This window comes from Rhinatrema bivittatum, chromosome 8, assembly GCF_901001135.1.
Source record: "Rhinatrema bivittatum chromosome 8, aRhiBiv1.1, whole genome shotgun sequence".
Classification (NCBI taxonomy): domain Eukaryota; kingdom Metazoa; phylum Chordata; class Amphibia; order Gymnophiona; family Rhinatrematidae; genus Rhinatrema; species Rhinatrema bivittatum.
The window spans coordinates 223093187-223113494 of NC_042622.1; the positions used below are offsets into that span (position 1 = coordinate 223093187).

Consider the following 20308-nt stretch of genomic DNA (forward strand, 5'->3'; position numbering starts at 1 on the left):
ACATCCTGCTGTCCTCGGAGAATACCTGTTACAGATAAGCAACTCTGCTTACTCCTGTGTTGCATGATTGTGGATCACATCTGTTTGAATCTGTAAGGTTTCCCCATTTACATCTTATCAGTGATCATTTTGTTTAGCTGCCCTTAATCAATATGGTCCTGGACCAAATTGGCTCTGCTTCCTATTCTTGGCCTCTTCCCCTAGCTCCTAGATTTTGAGTGGTGGGGATTTTCCTTTCCTGCAGCACATGGCTCCTTACCCTAACCTTCTGCTCTTCACTTTTATTTTCCTAGCTCCCTGTGCTGTTCTGGTTGTGGCACTGTCTGAGGCAGAGCTGCAGGTTTCTAATCTTGGACTTGGCTGAGGAGGGATTGTCTTGCTGTTGCTGTTTCCTGGGGCTGGAAGCTGCTTATTTCATCTCTGCAGGCTGATGCAATACATGTCTGTGCCCACCAGGAGGCTGCACCGAGCTCTTCTTTGTGGTCCTGATGCTGCTGGAATCAGAGCCCCTTTCTAGCTGAGAGCTCTCTCTCTCCCCCCCCCACCGCTTTCGTTCATTCGCACTAATCCAGCCTGCCGAGGGGCTGGAGATGGCCAGACTGACAGAGAGTGAGACAAGAAGGCAGCAGCAGCATTTCTTGCAGCCTAGACCCTTCCCTATGAGCGGCTCCGAGCCTCCCCCACAGCCAGACAGCATGAAGGACCTGGATGCCATCAAGCTCTTTGTGGGGCAGATCCCCCGGAACCTGGAGGAGAAGGACCTGAAGCCCCTTTTCGAGCAGTTTGGCAAAATTTATGAACTGACCGTGCTGAAAGACAGATACACAGGGATGCACAAAGGTGAGTGACCTCGCTGGCAGCCGGAAAATCCTTTCTCTACCTCCCCCCTTTCTCCTTCCTTCTATTCCTCGTCTCCAGCTCCTTCTTCCTGCATCCATCCTTTTCCCCATCCATCCATCTCTCCCACCACACCCCCTTTCTATCATCTCCATCTCTCTCCTCCTCCCCACTCTTCCATCTCTTCCCCCTTTTTTGGGGGTAATGACAGATTTCAGTTCTTTCATTTCATTACTATAAAGCCATTCCCCGCCTTCCAGCCTCCCACACACATACTCCTTCCCCCAACAGGGGCATCTCTGCAAGTTGTAATCCTACCAGAATTACACTAGGTCTGCTCACAAAGGAGTCTGCTTGTCTGTAATGAGCATATAAGAAGCAGCTGAGACCCTAAGCCATGACCAGGGTAGGTGGCCTGCTTTCTTAGGATCTAGTAGTAGGCAACCAGGGAGAGGACTGACACATATGGGACAGTAAGAGCTGTTCACACACCAGCAAGGGTGGTCTCTTTTGGTTTTCCTGGTTGGCCCTCTTCTTTCACTTATCTCAATCTGCTTGCTTTTGTGGGGTAGATCAGAAGGGAAGTTACGGTGAGAATGTTGGACTGTTCCCCTGGATTTTTCAATTTAGGGTGTGACATCTTTTCAGCACTACTCCATTGCCTGGCTAAAACAGGCAGATAATTAAAGAGACTGGCCTTGAAATGCAAATAGAAACAATATTTGTAAAGTAAGGTCTAACAGTGTTATATAGTATATATAACTCTCTGTGTGTCTATACATATACTTTGCAAATGAGGATGGGCCTTGATAAATGCAATGGCCCATGTACAAAGAATGAAGATATCCCCTATGCCATTCCCCTGCTGCCCCCCCCCCCAGTAAGCTGACATTTCCAGTCTCTGTCTGGTCCTTATTAAAAAAACAAAAACCCTGTTTAATGCTCTTGCTTCAGTACTGTGCTGCTCTGAAAACCCCCAGAGCACTGTTAGATATCCTTTCAAGCAAAACACAGCAACTGCCCCCTCCCCCTTCCTTCCCAGAATCATTATTGGAATTTTGTTGGGTTTTTTTTTTGGGTTGGGGGGTGGGGAGGGCTGTTCCTAAAGGCTACTGATTGCTGTCAGTGGAAGGAGGTGCTCTAAGGACAGTCTTTGACAGCTCCCATAATTAACATTTCCAGTCCAAATGTGTCCTAAATGTATACTCCTGATTTATTCCTGAAACTGATTCATATGTAAACCATGGGCTATTCCAGCGCGGAAGTTTTGCCAGGGCTTGGGGGATCCTTAAGTCCCCCAGGGTTGGAAGATCTCATTGCATCCTCTGTATGCCCAGGCTTTTTTTTTTCTGTAGGCCCTTTCAGATGTAATGTGGCCCTGCTCCAGCCCTGTGAAATGCTGGCTCACTAGTCTTCAGGCTATTGAACCTGAAAGGACTCTCAGTTCTCAAACAGTAACTAGCAGAAAACCTTCTCCTTCCAAAATACACAAATGTGAAGCCTTCAGTTGTCCACACGGTTCCTGCTGACCTTAGAATGACCAGGGCTTAGTTTCACACAGTCACCCATAGGAGGTTCTAATTGCTTAAAAAAAAAAAAATAATTTTTTTTTTTGAATTGCAACAACTCTCTCCAGGTGCGTCGAAGTCTGTGTGAAAGAAAATGTTGCTATAGCTACAGGCATCCTGTGGAAGTGTTGGAGCTGAGTGTAGTTCTGCGTGGCAGAGTGCACCTCAAGAGCTACGTCAATATCAGATCGTAGCAAGAATTGAAGGATTCCAGGTTATTTCTCATTATCTGTCAGCATGTTGATAAATGTGGACTCTGTAGGTTTCAGTCGATCTACCAAAGGGCAGGTACCTGGAGTTTAAGCTTGGCCTAGCAATGAGGTGTTGGAGCACTCCTACTAATGACTGGATTAGGGTGGTGTGTGTTAAAGCACAAGGCCTAGTGATTTGCCATAGATATGTGTGTGTTAAAATCATATATATAGATAAAGATATAGAATATGATTTTAACACATACAGAGTGAGAGTCAAACTTCTGCTTTATATACTGCTTTCCGCATTAAAATATAGCTTCATTCATTCAAATGCCAGCAAAATGGGATAACAGGAGCCTCTGTACTAATTATTTTTCTCATACACACAAAATGGGCCCTCGTCACTAAGGTTGCACCACAGTGAGGTCTGTAGCTTCTTTTCTTTTCACAGTTTTGAGATCACGCTTCAACTTTTTGTTCACTGTTCATATGTTGAATGTCATGGGTGTTTGTGCTCATGCAGGGCTTTGATGATGAACAGTAGAGCAACACCCTGACTCACCAAAAAATCTGAATCAGTGTCAGCCAAAGGTGCAGGCTGTAGTTGGGCCTTGCAGTTTTTAGCTGATGTTTTAGTCTGTGTTTCTAGGAGCCCTGACAAACCACAAGCTTTCTTTTTTTTTTTCTTGGAAAGGAGAGGCTGGCAGCCTGACAAAAAATAAGGATATGTTGATATTATTGGTGTACTAAGTGCTGAACCAAATTGTTTCAAGATGTGTTATCTAGCACTACTGCTTTAAGGCAGCAGAATGTATCACCTCTATGTGGTCGAAAGAAAACATTTAGCTTTGTTCAAACCAAAACAGAAGCAAAAATGCAAACACATCCTTGCCCAAAAGCTCTCCTCACCTAGTTCTCAGGTTCTGGAAATCCATGAGTAGTGGGGGGACAAAAGCAAGGCAGCCCCGTTTTCAGTGACACATTGCAAATTATTACCGTGATTATATAGATATTGGTATTCACAGTTTGCATGGTTTTTTTTGTTTGGTTTTTTTTTTAAATAATTTAAAATCTGTTAATTCTTTTCTGTGCTTGATCTGGGAAGGTTGAAGGTTCTGGTGATGGGTGCAGGAGGAGAGTGGGCTATAACGGCAGAAATGCGCTTCCCTCCAGAAAAATCTTTACCAAATATTCGGTATATAAATCTAGAAGTAGCAGAATGGTTTTCCTCCTGTCAATCTTCGTGCTTGGGAAACATCACTCAAGATGCACTTGTGCTCACTGTTTTGAACACTTATTTCTAGCATTGATTTAACAGCCTTTTATTTTAGGTATAATTCTTTGTTTCAAGGCCGCCTGCTGCTGCTGCTGCCTCCTCTTCTACTCTGTACTGCAGGGACTGAGGATTTGGAAATTCAGTACAAGCTCTAAAAGTCCATTGAGGTTTAAGCGTTACCTTTTCTCCGACTGTTAATGCGCTTTACTTTTTATAAGGAAGAAGCTGATATACTGCTATCAGAGGAAATGCATTCATCGTTTTGCATTAGCTTGCAGGATCCCAGAGCCTGACCCAGTGCAGAATGCAGGGTTCTGTGGTCCTGAGGAATTTGCATATTAACAGAAATATTTGCCTTTGAGCCTTTGTGTTGAGGGGGAGGGAAGGGGGCTATGCATTCTTGCACACATGTCTACGGACTGATAATACACACACACCTTCAGCACTAGCAATGTGTATTTCTTTGAAGACAAGATAAATCACCCAGTCGTACCGATAAGTGACATCACCAGGTGCCAACATCAAATGTGTTTCCAGAGCCTTCCAGGAAAAAAAGGAAGGGCTGATTAATTATCCGTGGCAGTTCCACGTCTCTGTGACCATGTGGCAGGCCTTAGTTTGTTGTTTTTAGACTGAGAGCAGTAGATGCATTTCTCGCTGACTGCTGCAGCTAGCTGTTAACATTTAGTTTGTCAGAGTGATCCTTTTTGGGGGCATAAGTGTGCCTTAGTGTTTTCCTTTCTCTTTCTTTCAGGTTTTTAGGTTTTTCAGCATTTTCAAGCTTCAGTTGTTTGATATTTCTGGCAGCAGTTGCCATTTTTTGCTGTGGTCTGACAGGCCTTCCCAGCCAGAGAACCAACCCCCACCCCCTTTTTTTTTTCTACTTGGTCATCTACCTTCAAAATTTCTTTTCTTGATTTTGTGTCTAGTTTTCTGATGTGGCAGAGAAGCAGGTCAGTGACTTAAAGACGTGCCTAGACTGTGTACAAAAGATGTCCATAATAGACTATCATAAGACTTTCTACAAGTGCCTGGGCACAGATCATATGTTCCACTGCAGCATAAGCTCTAGAATGTCAACAGAGCCAAAAAAACAAAGAAAAAGTCTGGGTCTGCTGCTTGTTGGTGCCAGAAGTAGGAGGAACACTGCATTGACCACTGGAGGTTCAGAATTACTGAAGAAGGCATTGCATCTAGTGCCCCAGGGCATGAGAGAAATTTTGTTCTCCCATCTCCTGCTGCGCATTGGACTCAGCACTCAAGCCTGGAGCTGGAACCCATTACTGAGACCTTACTGAAGGAGACAGTCTTTTGGCACCGATATTCTTCGCCCAGCTCTGAAAACAGAGGGCTACTGGAATGCACATGCTTACTCCCAAAGCAGTTACACATGGAGGAAAGCTCTGTCTCCTATTCAGTGTATCCACTGCATCAGTTTCTGGAGGTCCAGTGTTGAGTTTTCAGGTCACCCTAAAGCAGGTCAGTCCTGCGCCCCATTGACTTTTCAGATTGACGATTTTTGAGGAGAAACTTAGGTAGCAGATGGAGGAGGAGGTCGCTCACTACATGAGAAGTGCTGGGTAGCATGCGTCAACTTGTTCCAAATCCTCTTGGAGCATTAAGTCATCTACCTGCTGCCTCCTTTTGTGCAGCTGAGTGCTTTTGGGCCATCGTTGAGCATTAAACATCTAGGTTTGTGCCAGCATTTAGCTATAGTTGAATAGCCTTTCGGAAGGATGGCTCTCTAGACCTTTCATTTTTGCTTTGATGTCCCCAGAGACCAATAGCAATCATAATGCAATCAAATTTGATGTAATCACTGGAGGGAGGATATTAAGTGAAACTACTACAGTAGCATATAACTTAAAAAGGGAGACTGACAGAATGAGGAAATTAGTTAGAAAAGAAGCAGTTGCAAAGGTTAAAAGGTTGGATGAGGCACGGACAATGTTTAAAAATGCAGACTTGGAAGCCGTGAGCTAGATGGGAAAATCTAGGGGAAGTAGAAGACAATGGGCAAAACTAAAATGAGATATAAGGGAAACTAGCTTTTTTGTTAAAAGAATAAATAGAGGAAGAAAAGGCTATTATGGTTTTCTAAAGAAATAGCTAAAAAAGGTAAGGGAGAAAAAATGAGTGTTCATAAACTACAAGAGATTGCAGAAAGAGGAAGATGGGCAATAATATCTGGAAAATTAAGAGACGGGAAAGTAGTCAGGAATGCAAAACTTCAAACAGAAGAAAAATCAGCAAATATGGTAAAACGAAGGTGGGGACAAGGCCTATTTAGATATGATAGTGGTAGAAGAAAACGCAAAAGTTGGCAATGTGAGACTCAGAAGTGAAGGGGAGGAAAATGTAGAGGCCAATGAGGTAAGAGCAAAATTACTTAACAAATCTTTCTGTTCAATACTCACTGTGGAAGGGCCTGGAGCAGGAGCACATAAAACAAACCCAAATGAGACTGGAAGTGAGGCAAACCTCAATCGATGTTCAGAACAGTGTGTTCCTGAGGAGCTAACTAAACTTAAAGTAGAAAAAGTGATGGGGCCAGATGGGGAAATCTGAGGGTGCTAAGGGAACTTAGAAATGTCCTGGTAGCTCCATTGGATGACTTTTCATGCTTTTTTTTTTCCCAGAGGTGGGAGAAGTTCCAGGGGAATGGAAATGGGTGGATGTGGTTCCTGTTCAGAAACGTGGCAGCAAGGAGGAGGCTGGGAACTACAGATTTACATTTATTAACATTTGTGAATCGCCTAACACTTAAAAGGTCTAGGTGATGGATAGTCTGACCTCTGTGATGAGCAAATTAATAGAATTGATGTTACACCAGCGGACAGTGCAGTTTTTGGAATCCAATGGATTGCAAGATCTGAGGCAGCATGGTTTTAGCAGAGGTAAATCTCCTCAGGCTATTCTGATCACTTTCTTTGATTGGATGACCGAAGAGTGCTAGATCTAGTACACTTGGATTTCAGTAAATTCCTTCATATGGCTCTGCATAGAAGACTTATACATAAATTGAGCGTCCTTGGTATGGATCCTAGAGTGACTGACTGGGTTAGAAACTGGCTAAGTGGGAGGCAACAAAGGGTAGTGGTAAATGGAGTTTTCTCTGAGAAGTGAGGTATTACTAGCGGTGTGCCTTAGAGATTGGTCCTTGGACCAATTCTTTTCAACATTTGCGGGAGCAGCCCACCAGAAGGATTGTCAGGAAAGGTTTGTCTTTTTGCCAGTGATACCAAACTGCAACAAGGTGGACAGGAAGGTGTGGAAAACATGAGGAGGGATCTAATGAAGCTCTAGGAATGGACTAGGGTCTGGCAGCTAAGATTTAATGCTAAAAAATGCAGAAGAATGCGTTTAGGTTACAAAATTCCAAGGGAGAGGTACAGTATTTGAGGTGAAATTCCTCTAAGTTTGAAAGAAGAGCAGGATGGGGAGCGGATTGTATGATGATCTTAAGGTGGTCAAGCAGGTTGATAAAGTGATGGCAAAAGCCAGAAAGATGCTTGGCTACATAGGGAGAGGAATAGTCAGAAAAAGAGGAGAAATTGCACCTGTTTAGGTCCCTGGAAAGTGAGACCTCATTTGGAGACCACATCATCAAAAGGATGTAAATGGATTGGAAGCTGTCCAAAGGTGGTTACTAAAATGGTCACTGGCATTCATTCTAAAGCATATGGGAACAGACGTAAAGCTCTAAATATGTATACCCTAGAGGAAAGGTGGGATAGGGGAGCTATGAGAGAGGCATTAAAATATCTCAAAGATTTCCATGCACAGGAGGGGAGCCTCTTTCAGAGGCTATAAATCGAGGGGGTCATGGGATGAGGCTGAAAGGGGGTAAACTTAGGACATATTTCTTTACAGAAAGGGTGGTGGATGCATAGAATGGCCTTCTAGTGGAAGTGAGGGAGACCAAAACAGTATTCAAACAAAGAAAGCATGGGATAAATGCAGCGGATCTGTAAGGGAGTGATGGCAATTATAAAACTAAATTAATTGGGCGGATGGGCAGACTAGATGGGCCATATGGGTGTTTTCTGCCATCGTTTCTATTAAAAACTTAGTTCCCACTAGCTCCTATGTTAACAGTGTATTATACTAAAAAAATTCATAATAAAAAATTCAGTTTAATAACATTGTTTTCACTTTATTTATCAAGATAAAGGCTTACAGTGTCGCATCTGATATAAATAGGAAACTAAGAACAAACTAGTCAGCTCTTGTGTTACAGGTCCAACAACCTGTCAATGCATTTTAAAAGTGTTAACATTAAACGGCACCCAGGCTACCAACTTATTTTGCCAGCTTTAAGTTTGTTCTTAAATAGTTTGGGGCATGCAGTAGCATGGAGAAATGCTGGAAGAGAGTTCTATAGAATTGGGCCTGTAACTGAGAATGCACCAGTCTAGGGCATACAATTTCAAGGAGACCTTAGCTACTGGGTCAAAACCTTAAAACAATACTAACACAATCGGGCTTTATTGGTCAGAGCTTTTACATACAATAGTTGCAATCTTGAATTTTATTTGCCAAACAGGAAGCCAAGGAAGAGATTGCAACTTCAGGGTTATATGATCCCTGAGCCAGAATGCTTGTCACACTTCTGTGGTGACTAATGTGGAGCACCCTGATAGTGCTTAATGGTAAGCTAATATAAATGGAGTTACAGTAGTCCATACCCAGCAACACCAAGGACTGCAAAACAGTCCAGAAATTGGAAAGTTGTAGAATTCAAAAAGTCAAAGAAAGACCAAAATGACTGCCAGCATGGCAGTCAAAAAATGGAAAGCAAACTCAAATGAAGAAAATAAGCAAAAGCATAAGTAGTGGTAAGTTAGATGTAAAGCTGTAGTAAAATAGGCCAAGAAAGAATTTGAGATCAAGCTTGCTATAGAGTCAAAAATTACTAATAAAAATGTTTCAAGTATATTAGAAGCAAAAAGCCTATGAGGGAGTCAATTGGGCTACTCAATGACCAAATGGTTGCTCAGAGAGGACAAGGAAAGAGCAGAAAAATGGAGTGAATTCTTTGCTTCTGTCTTTACCAAGGAGGATGTCCATACCCAGAGTGGAAGCATTCTTTGATGGTGATGATGTTGAGCAACTAAAGCAAATCTCTCTGCTAATGAAAGATGTAATAGGTCAAACTGACAAACTAAATAACAAATCACCAGAACCAGATGGTATCTATCCCAGAGTCCTGAAAGAATTCCAATATGAAATTCCAAACATGATGCTAGTAATTTGTAATCTATTTAAAACAACCTCACTGGCCAATGTAACACCAATTTTTAGAAGGAGCTCCAGGGGTGATCTGGGAAACCATAAACCAGTAAAATGACAGATGGTATTCTTAAATACAGAGATTGATATTCAAAATGACAATTAGCTGGATGAGTACTGCTTATGTGACTAAGTGGTGCCATTGAATATCTGGTTAGGATCAGCGGGTGCCATCTAGCCAGATAACTCGCGTATCCAGCTAAATATTTAGAGCAGATAAGTCAGGGGTGAGGAATGGGCATAATGGGGAGGAGTTGAATTAACTGGATAAGTTAACCAGCTAACTTTAAGAGAGCTGGGTATATTCAATGGCCCAGCATTGCCGTTGAATATACAGCACTAGTTAGCTGGATAAGTTTATTCAGCTATAACTAGCAGATCTGCACAGCAGCTGAGTATGAAACACAATATTACTGGCCATATAGACAGACATAGCTTAATAGAGAAGAGTCAGCATGGCTCTTGCAAAGGGAGGACTTGACTTACAAATCTATTACAGGGTTTGGAAAGTATAAATAAACCTGGTTGATAGTGTATATTTGGATTTTTAGAAGGCATTTGGCAACATCTTCTTGGGAGACTCTTTAATAAATTAAAAAGTCATGAGATAAGCAGCAGTGTTCAGTTGCCAATTGTTAATTTGTTAAACGTCAGGCAATGGAGGGTAGGACTAAATGGTCTGTTCTCCAAATGGAGAAAGATGGAGTACCACAGGGATTTGTAGTGAGGCCTGTCCTGTTTAACATTCATAAATGATCTGGAAAAGGGAATGACGAGTGATCAGTTTTGCAGATAGCACAAAATTATTCAAAGTTGTAAAAACAGCATTGGATTGTGAGGAACTACAGAAGGACCTTGCAAGACTAGGAGATTGGGCATCTGAATGGCAAATGAAATATTCTCAAATATAGGTACACAATGTTGGATTCCCTGTATGTACCTGGATCAGTCCAGACCCCTGGGTTTTGCCTACCCTCCAGCAGATGGAGACCGAGAAGTTTTTAAACAAAACTCTGCCTTATATACCAGGGTAAAATAAAAATAAAGAACTGGAACTGGTGATAATGCGGTAAATATATATATCAAAAAGTGGAACCACATGTAAAGAATCATATGGCAAGTAAAAAAAACCCTCATAGATGAGCCAAGGGCATAACGCATGTGTGTTTCTCATATGTTCACTTATATCAACTTATTTGTTGCCAAAGTGTAACAAAATGCCCGCTCCAAACTGTATTATCACTGGGTTCTTCACTTATTGCCTTTAAGATGCCACCATTACAAAATGTTTGCTAATGAAACCCAATCTTAGATATTGAGCAAAAGACACTTATTTCAAAATCGCAGCAGCACTAACTTATATGCTCTGCATTCCCTGACACACCGTGTGTTTCGTGACCTTCATCATCAGGGGCTTGGAAAATCTTTTCTAAAAATAAAACAAATAACATTAAAGTCTCAATTGATATACAACATCTAAAACATTTTTTAGATTAAACAAAAATACAAACATGTCTTTGCAAACAAGAAATGTCTCCTTCTAAAATATTGTGGCCAAGGCGTTTCCAAACAGATCCGCCATTTTAAGAATTTATGCTTTTAAACGTACTCACAACTCGAATACTGACCAATCAAAAATTGAGCTACATAAACCAATGGGAATCCCTAACTGTGCTCTTTAAACCAACGTCATCCATGCGATAGTCTTTCTCACAGGACAAGCAGGATGGTTGTCCTCACAAATGGGTGACATCGAGGATGGAGCCCACCACGGAAAACTTCTGTCAAAGTTTAACAGAACTTTGACTGGCCCCTACTGGGCATGCCCAGCAAGGCACTGACCCTGCAGCCAGCAGGGGTCTCCCTTCAGTCTTCTTTTTTCCGCGCAGCAGTTGCCACGCGGTGAAAGGAGCTCTTCTTACCACGTTCCTGACAGGAATTCGGTTTTTTCTTTCCGAAGAAAATTTGCCCCTCAGGGGTCTCCCTTCGACAAATTTTTGTCACCTTCGCGGAATCCGGTAAGTTTTTTGCCGTTTTTTATCGACTGCTGTCGATTTTTGGCCCTCGAGGCCTGTTGGCACTTACCGATCCCGCGGCTAAATTTGGCCCTAGGCCATGGCGACGGGGTTCCGTCGATGTCCGGATTGTACCCGGACTATGTCAATCACAGACCCCCATAGGGTTTGTGTTTTGTGTTTGGGTAGTGAGCATGATGTCCTGATTTGCACCAAATGTGCCTTAATGACACCTAAGGGTCGCAAAGCCAGGATGGAGAAGATGGGGCTCCTCTTCCATGCACCCACCCCAACGCCATCGATAGCATCGACGTCATCAGAACCGGCACCGTCGAAGTTGTACCACCACCGTCAACCCTCCGGTTACCGTCCACCATCGATGACTTCCCGGCCGTCGACTCCTATCCCCTCCCCGGATGGGCGAGGAGATCGGAAGGACAAGCATCGCCATCGACGGCACAAGTCTCGGCCCGTCGAGGATCTACAACCATCGACCTCTGAACAAGCCGAGCCACCGACTAAAAAGCCTCGGTCAGACCTGGCACCGTCCACGTCTCGTTCGCAGGCACCGAGGAAACCCTCACCCCCTCGGGGTGTGGGAGCCGTGATCCCACCGGTTACGGTGGTCCCTCCGGCTCTGCCTCAGCCTCCCTCTCCCGTCGAGCCAGGTATCGTTACCCCTGGTCTCCGGGCAGAACTGGACCGGCTGGTCCAGGAGGCCATCGAGAAGGTGATGCAAAGGTTCCAACCTCCACCGGCGCCGTCTCCGGCATCGATTCCGGCACCGACCCCGGCACCGACTCCGCCACCGAGAAGGGAACCGACCACCGAGCCTTTGGTGGAAGCTCTAGCACCGCTACTGCGCCGCATGGAGGCGCTTATAACGGCCCTTCCATCGGTGATTCCAGTAGCACCGACAACACCATCGTCTCCGACAGGATTCTCATCGGCAGGAGAAACACCGTTTCTGATTCCCCCGTCCGGGGTGGTCCCATCGGTGCCTTCGCATATCTCTCCACCGATCTATCCTTCGGCTCCATCGATTCCAAGACCAGCACCGATTCCATCGGCAGCCCCGAAGCCCTCGATGCCATTCCCGCCTGCAGCACCGATTCCATCAAGGTTTCATTCGATGCCTTCGGATCCTCAACCAGGTCCTTCAGGGCTTCAAGCCCCACATGATCCTTATGATACCTGGGGTGATGATACATCTTCTGACACAGATTTACCTTCACCACCATCTCCTACAGAGAGTAGAAAACGATCTCCTCCTGAGGATCTCTCCTTTATTAATTTTGTAAAGGAGATGTCAGAAATTGTACCTTTTCAGCTGCAATCTGAGACCGATGACAGATACGAGATGATGGAACTGCTCCAATTTCTGGATGCTCCAAAAATCATAGCTTCCATCCCCATTCACCAGGTGTTTCTTGACCTTTTAAAGAAAAACTGGGAATCTCCTTCATCTGTGTCTCCTGTTAACAAGAAGGCTGACTCCACATACCTCGTCCAGTCAGCACCAGGGTTTCAGAAGCCTCAACTGGATCATCGCTCTGTTGTGGTTGAGTCCGCGCAAAAGAAGGCCAAGCGTCTAAAGCCACACTCTTCCACTCCACCGGTCAAGGACAATAAATTCCTGGATAGTGTGGGACGGAAAGTGTATCATGGGGCTATGTTGATTTCACGCATAGCTTCATACCAACTTTACATGACTCAATATAACAGAGCCATCCTTAAACAGATGAAAGACTACGCTGACACATTGCCGGACCAATACCAGCCACAGCTTCAAGCCCTTCTTAACAAAGGGTTTGAGGCAGGGAAGCACGAGATCAGAACGGCCTATGACATCTTTGACGCTTCCACAAAAGTTTCAGCTACTGCCATCTCAGCCAGACGTTGGGCTTGGTTAAAGTCATCCAACCTTCGCCCAGAGGTCCAGGATCGTCTAGCTGATTTACCCTGTTTAGGGGACAATTTGTTTGGAGAACAAATTCAGCAGATTGTGGCAGAATTAAAAGATCACCACGAGACGTTGAAACAACTTTCATCTGTTCCATCTGAGGTGTCCTCCAAACAACCACCTAAGAAGGACTCTAAAAAGTCGTTCTTTCGGCCACGTCGTTACTATCCTCCATCGGCCAGGCCTCGTCCTGCTCGATCCTCCAACAGACCTCAGCCTCGTCAGCCTAGGAAACAAAGACCTACTGTAGCCCCACCTCCTGGGCCTGCGGCGGGCCTTTGACTTCCTTGTACGGAGCACATGCCACATCCCACTCCCAGACATCCCTGTGGGGGGTCGACTGTACCACTTTTTACAACGCTGGATACAGATCACCTCAGACCAGTGGGTGCTAGCAATTATCGCACAGGGTTACCACCTCAACTTCATAACTCTTCCGGCAGACTCCCCGCCTCTTCAAGCATGGAGTCTAACCAGCCATTTGACTCAATTACAACAGGAAGTATCCCTTCTTCTGCAATCAAATGCTGTAGAACCCGTCCCTTCCTCTCAACGAGGGAGGGGATTCTATTCCAGGTACTTCCTCATACCAAAGAAATCAGGGGGGCTACGTCCCATTTTGGACCTTCGGGCCCTCAACAAATACCTTCAAAAAGAAAAGTTCAAGATGGTAACCCTGGGCGCGCTGCTCCCTCTGCTGCAAAAGGGGGATTGGCTGTGCTCTCTCGACCTCAAGGACGCTTATACCCACATTGCGATTACACAATCCCATCGCAAGTATCTGCGGTTTCTGGTAGGCCGCGACCATTATCAATACCGGGTACTACCTTTCGGTCTGGCATCTGCTCCACGAGTCTTTACCAAATGTCTCGTAGTGGTAGCAACATTCCTCAGGAAGGAAGGTGTCCACGTCTACCCCTACCTGGACGATTGGCTAATCAGGGCCTCCACCCCTCAGATTGCTCAATCCTCCCTAAAATTGACAATTCACACACTCCTTTCCTTAGGGTTTCTTGTCAATTACGAGAAATCTTGCTTAGTCCCATCTCAAACCTTATCCTTCATTGGAGCAGACTTGGACACCTTACAGGCAAAGGCCTACCTTCCGCTTCAACGGGTCCAAACTCTCATGTCCCTAGCCCGCCAGCTCCAGTCTCAAAACACTGCCACGGCTCGCCAATTCCTCATTCTCCTAGGACATATGGCATCCTCGGTTCAAGTCACTCCCATGACCCGACTAGCCATGAGAGTAACACAATGGACTCTGCGACACCAATGGATTCAAGCTTTTCAGCCTCTGTCCTCCATAGTCACAGTTACACAAGCGCTACGTCAGTCTTTAACTTGGTGGACGACTCAGGTCAACCTCCTTCAGGGCTTACCTTTTCTCCTACCAGATCCACAAGTAATCCTAACCACCGACGCTTCCCACATCGGTTGGGGAGCCCATGTGGACGATTACCAAACCCAAGGGTTATGGTCACCAGACGAAGCCGAACACCAGATAAATTTCTTGGAACTTCGAGCAATCCGCTACGCGCTCAGAACTTTCAAAGATCATCTCTTGAATCAGATAATCTTAATCCAGACAGACAACCAAGTGGCCATGTGGTACATAAACAAGCAGGGAGGCACAGGCTCCTTCCTTCTGTGTCAGGAAGCTGCGCAGATTTGGGCAGAAGCCCTCTCCCACTCCATGTACCTCAGGGCCACTTACCTACCGGGAGTCGACAATATATTGGCAGACCAGCTGAGCCGTGTCTTCCAGCCGCACGAGTGGTCACTAGACCCTCTGGTAGCGACCTCTCTGTTTCGCAAGTGGGGTTCTCCCCGCATAGACCTCTTTGCGTCCCCTCAGAACCACAAACTGGACGATTACTGCTCTCTCATTCGGAGCCAGTACTCTCGGCCGAGGGATGCCTTCTCCCTCAAGTGGATGTCAGGTCTGCTCTATGCATTCCCTCCACTTCCTCTTCTGTCAAGGACTCTCGTGAAGCTTCGCCAGGACGGAGGAACCATGATCCTGATAGCACCCCACTGGCCACGCCAGGTGTGGTTTCCCATACTCCAGGATCTCTCCATCCGCAGGTACATCCCTCTGGGAATGGATCCGCATCTGCTCACTCAAAACGACGGATGCCTCCTCCATCCCAACCTCCAGGCCTTGTCCCTGACGGCATGGATGTTGAAAGGTTAGTCCTTCAGCCTTTTAACCTTTCGGATTCTGTTTCTCGTGTCCTGATAGCTTCACGAAAGCCCTCCACCAGAAGATCCTATTCATATAAATGGAAAAGGTACACATCATGGTGCACTTCTCAGTCCCTTGATCCCCTTTCCTGTCCAATCTCTAAGTTCTTGGACTATTTATGGCATCTATCAGAATCCGGTCTTAAAACCTCTTCCATTAGGATGCATGTCAGTGCGATAGCCGCTTTCCATAAAGGTATAGAGGGTGTTCCTATTTCAGTACAACCCCTGGTAACACGCTTTCTTAAAGGCTTGCTCCATCTGAAGCCACCTTTACGTCCTCCGGCCCCATCTTGGGACCTTAATCTGGTTCTTGGTCGCCTTATGAAACCACCTTTCGAACCTCTGCACTCCTGTGACCTAAAATATCTCACATGGAAAGTGTTATTCCTTTTGGCTATCACTTCAGCTCGCAGGGTTAGTGAATTACAGGCCCTAGTTACCTATCCGCCTTACACTAAACTCCTGCAGGACCGGGCAGTACTCCGCACTCACCCTAAATTCTTACCTAAGGTAGTTTCGGAGTTTCATATAAATCAATCCATTATACTACCTATCTTTTTTCCCAGGCCCCACTCCAACTCCGGGGAACAGACTCTGCATACCCTAGACTGCAAACGAGCTCTAGCTTTTTATCTAGACCGTACAGTTGCCCACAGGAAGAGCACTCAATTATTTGTCTCTTTCCATCCTAACAAGTTAGGACAACCTGTGGGTAAGCAGGCTCTTTCCTCCTGGTTGGCGGACTGCATTTCTTTTTGCTATCAGCAAGCTGGCATTCCTTTTCAAGACCGTGTAAAAGCACACTCTGTGAGGGCCATGGCGACTTCGGTAGCACACCTTCGATCGGTGCCGCTTCCTGACATCTGTAACGCTGCAACCTGGAGTTCTCTCCATACCTTTGCAGCCCACTATTGTTTGGACAAAGCTGGAAGACAGGACTCCATCTTCGGCCAATCTGTCTTGCGTAACCTTTTTCCAACCTGATGTACCAACACCCTTCCACCTTCCCGGTAGGGTGCGGATGCCCTTTGCCAAATTCCACCCCAGTTGTTGTGCCTGTTGCACGTCGTTGGGGGCATTTGGTGCAAGTCAGGACATCCTCAGCTCGGTACTCACCCATTTGTGAGGACAACCATCCTGCTTGTCCTGTGAGAAAGCAAATGTTGCTTACCTGATGTAACAGGTGTTCTCACAGGACAGCAGGATGTTAGTCCTCACGAAACCCGCCTGCCACCCCGCGGTGTTGGGTTCGTTTTAGTTTTTACTTTTTTAGGCACTGCCTGTAGCTTTGAAAATCAGACTGAAGGGAGACCCCTGCTGGCTGCAGGGTCAGTGCCTTGCTGGGCATGCCCAGTAGGGGCCAGTCAAAGTTCTGTTAAACTTTGACAGAAGTTTTCCGTGGTGGGCTCCATCCTCGATGTCACCCATTTGTGAGGACTAACATCCTGCTGTCCTGTGAGAACACCTGTTACATCAGGTAAGCAACATTTGCTATCTCCTCCTCTAGCAGATGTTTGAACAATGTCCAAAATGGTCCATCGCAATTGTGTAAAATTGTGTTGTGCTAATAAACAGTGTTTAACGATGGGAGCTTCTGTATTTTTTGTATGAAGCCGGCTCCAATGTTTCCTCAGTCATGTTTTAATCAGTTGAGAAGTATGACCCACATAGAGTTGAGGGCAGGCACATTGTATCACATATACTATGGTAGTGGAATTGCAGTCAGAGTAAAATTTCTTCTTATATGTTGTGCTGGTAATAGGGTGTTGCCAGCTATCTCCTTCCAAAGTAATTGAGCACATCATATTGACCACAAGCCTTGTGGCCAATATTAGTTAATGAATGAACCATGGTGGACAATGTTGCACAGACAACGTGATTTCTAATGTTCGATCCTCTCTGGAACGATATTAAAGGTTGTTCAGAAAAAACTTGGTGAAGTTGTAAAACATGCCAATGCTGGTGAATGCTACAGACAATTGCCGAGGACAATTTGTGTGTTGCAAAACATAGACATTCTGCGGTGACGAACATCTGGTTTGGTATTCCAATAAAGAATGTCTGGGTGAATATAGAGCTCTTTTATATGCGACATGTATAACTGAGAGGGGATATCCCCATTCCATTTTTGAAACGTTACCTGGAGGTTATGAATGCTTTTCGTCTGTCCGACCATCTGTTTGTGCTGTGCAGTGGTCCAAGGAAAGGTAATATGACGTCTAAGACTACTATTGCACGATGGCTGAAAGAAGCTATAACTTCAGCATATTTGCTACATGGTAGACCTCTACCGTTTGGAGTGCGTGCCCATTCTACCCATTCTCAAGCAGCGTCTTGGGCAGAATGCCAACAAGTCTCACCGCAAGAGATTTGCAGGGTGGCTACTTGGAAGTCTTTACATACGTTTGCGAGGCATTACAGGCTGGATGTCCAGGCACCAGGTTCCGGCGGATTTGGAGAATGTGTGCTTCGAGTGGGCCTCTCCGGATCCCATCCTGGATAAGAAAGCTCTGGTACATCCCAGGAGTCTGGACTGATCTGGGTATGTACAGGGAAAGGATAATTTTCATTCCTGTAGTACCATGGATCGGTCCAAAGGCCCGCCCTTTGAGTCTTTGAGATAATGGAGAGTCCGTTCGTTTAGTATTATTTTTGGTTCACAGAATTCAGTGGTCTTCTTCAGGTTCTGATCCCATTGTGGGTTGAGGAGCCAGTTTGTTGAGGTGTTCCTGTATATAGTTAGTTTGGTTTTGAGCTATTCTGCTTTGACAGTGAGTAATACTGCCGGACTGTAGGTGGTATGCTGGTGTATAAGGCAGAGTTTTGTTTAAAAACTTCTCTGCCTCCATCTGCTGGAGGGGAGGCATCTCAAAAAAGATATAGTTGCGATGGAGAAGGTACAGAGAAGGGCAACCAAAATGATAAAGGGGATGGAACAGCTTCCCTATGAGGAAAGGCTGAAGAGGTTAGGGCTGTTCAGCTTAGAGAAGAGACGGCTGAGGGGGGATATGATAGAGGTCTTTAAGATCATGAGAGGTCTTGAACGAGTAGATGTGACTCGGTTATTTTCACTTTCAAATAATAGAAGGACTAGAGGGCATTCCATGAAGTTAGCAAGTAGCACATTTAAGACTAATCGGAGAAAATTCTTTTTCACTCAACGCACAATAAAGCTCTGGAATTTGTTGCCAGAGGATGTGGTTAGTGCAGTTAGTGTAGCTGGGTTCAAAAAAGGTTTGGATAAGTTCTTGGATGAGAAGTCCATTAATGGCTATTAATCAGTTTTACTTAGGGAATAGCCACTGCTATTAATTGCATCAGTAGCATGGGATCTTCTTAGTGTTTGGGTAATTGCCAGGTTCTTGTGGCCTGGTTTTGGCCTCTGTTGGAAACAGGATGCTGGGCTTGATGGACCCTTGGTCTGACCCAGCATGGCAATTTCTTATGTTCTTATGTTCTTAGGAGTCTGGACTGATCCATGGTACTACAGGAACAAAAATTATCAGGTAAGAACTAATTTTCCTTTCCATATTAGGAGTCACTGTCCAGGGAAAAGATCTTGGATTCCTTATGGACAATATATTGAAATCCTCAGCTCAGTGAATGGCAGCAATCAATAAAATAAATAGAATGTTAGGAAATTTCTGAAAAGGAATGGAGAATAAAACCAAAAATATAATCATATTGCCTCTGTATTGAGCCATGGTATGACCACGCCTTGAGTATTGTGTACAGTTCTGGTCATCCCCATCTCAAAAAGGACATAGTGGAACTAGAAGAGGTGCAGAGGAGGCCAAGAAAAATGATAAAGGGGATGCAATGATCCCTCATCTCACTATGAAGAGAGGCTCCTCAGCCCAGAAAAGAGACATCTGAGTGGTGACATGATGGAAGTTTATAAAATCATGAAGGGTGTATTGAGTAAATAAATAAAGATTATTTATCCTTTCAAATGGTACTAAAACAAGGGGATTCCATGAAACTAACAACCAGAAGATTGAAAACAAATTGTAGAAAGTGCTTTTTTCATTCTACACACAGTGTAGAATTTGTTGCTAGAGGATGTGGTCAAGGTGATTATCATAGGGTGGGTTAAGTTGTGACGGACTTCCAGTTCAATTGGTCAGTCATACTTCAAACTTTGTTCCTAGGATTCTAAACGAGCTGCTGCCTTCTCTCCAGAGCATGCTAAAGGCCTTGGAGAAAAATATTCTGCTCATTCTTCAGATAATAGCAATTTACCTGGGTAAGCTGGCTGCCTGAAAATCCCCCCTCCCTAAATCCAGCTAAAAGTGTATGGGGGTCCCATAGTATCCATACTCTTAACCGCACTTGGGGTAGCTGTTCCAGGATGCATGTTCTGGGTGGGATCAGAAAATAACTCCTGGAAATGTTATTTTCAAATCTCCATGCATATTTTTTTTTCTATAAAATTGTACCCGTACAAAACAATGCAGCAGTCCGTGGGTACTTCACCTGCGGCAGTTTTCAAAGGGACAATACACGTGCGGATCAAATCGGTGGGGGTTGCATTACATGTTAAGAGAGGTTTAGAGTCAAACAGGATAAGGATCCTGTAGGAGAGCGACTGCACTGTGGAATCTTTATGGTTAGAAATTCCACGTGTGATGGAGAAGAGCATGGCTGCGGCTCTATACCAGAATGAACAGCAGGATGACAAATCGGGGATGCTAACCAATTTGACAGCACGGTAATGGGAGATTTCAATTACCCCAATATTGACTGGGTAAATGTCACATCAGGACATGCCAGGGAAGTGAAGCTTCTCCATGAAATAAATGACTGCTTCATGGAGCAGCTGGTTCAGGAACCAACGGGGAGGGGGGATATTCATTTCATCAGAGCTTCTCAAGGCTTGCACACAGGCCTGATTTTCAAAGTAATCCAAGCTA

General features: G+C 44.9%; 1 protein-coding gene across 2 annotated transcripts in view; it reads left to right on the forward strand.

Moving 5' to 3' along the window:
• Positions 1–590: 590 nt before the first annotated feature.
• The window catches only part of CELF5 (CUGBP Elav-like family member 5), a 119553-nt gene continuing 99835 nt past the window's right edge, over positions 591–20308 (forward strand). For both annotated transcript variants that reach the window (XM_029613898.1, XM_029613899.1), the window contains exon 1: positions 591–840. In XM_029613898.1, the coding sequence (XP_029469758.1) occupies positions 591–840 (250 nt within the window). The remainder of the gene's footprint in view (positions 841–20308) is intronic.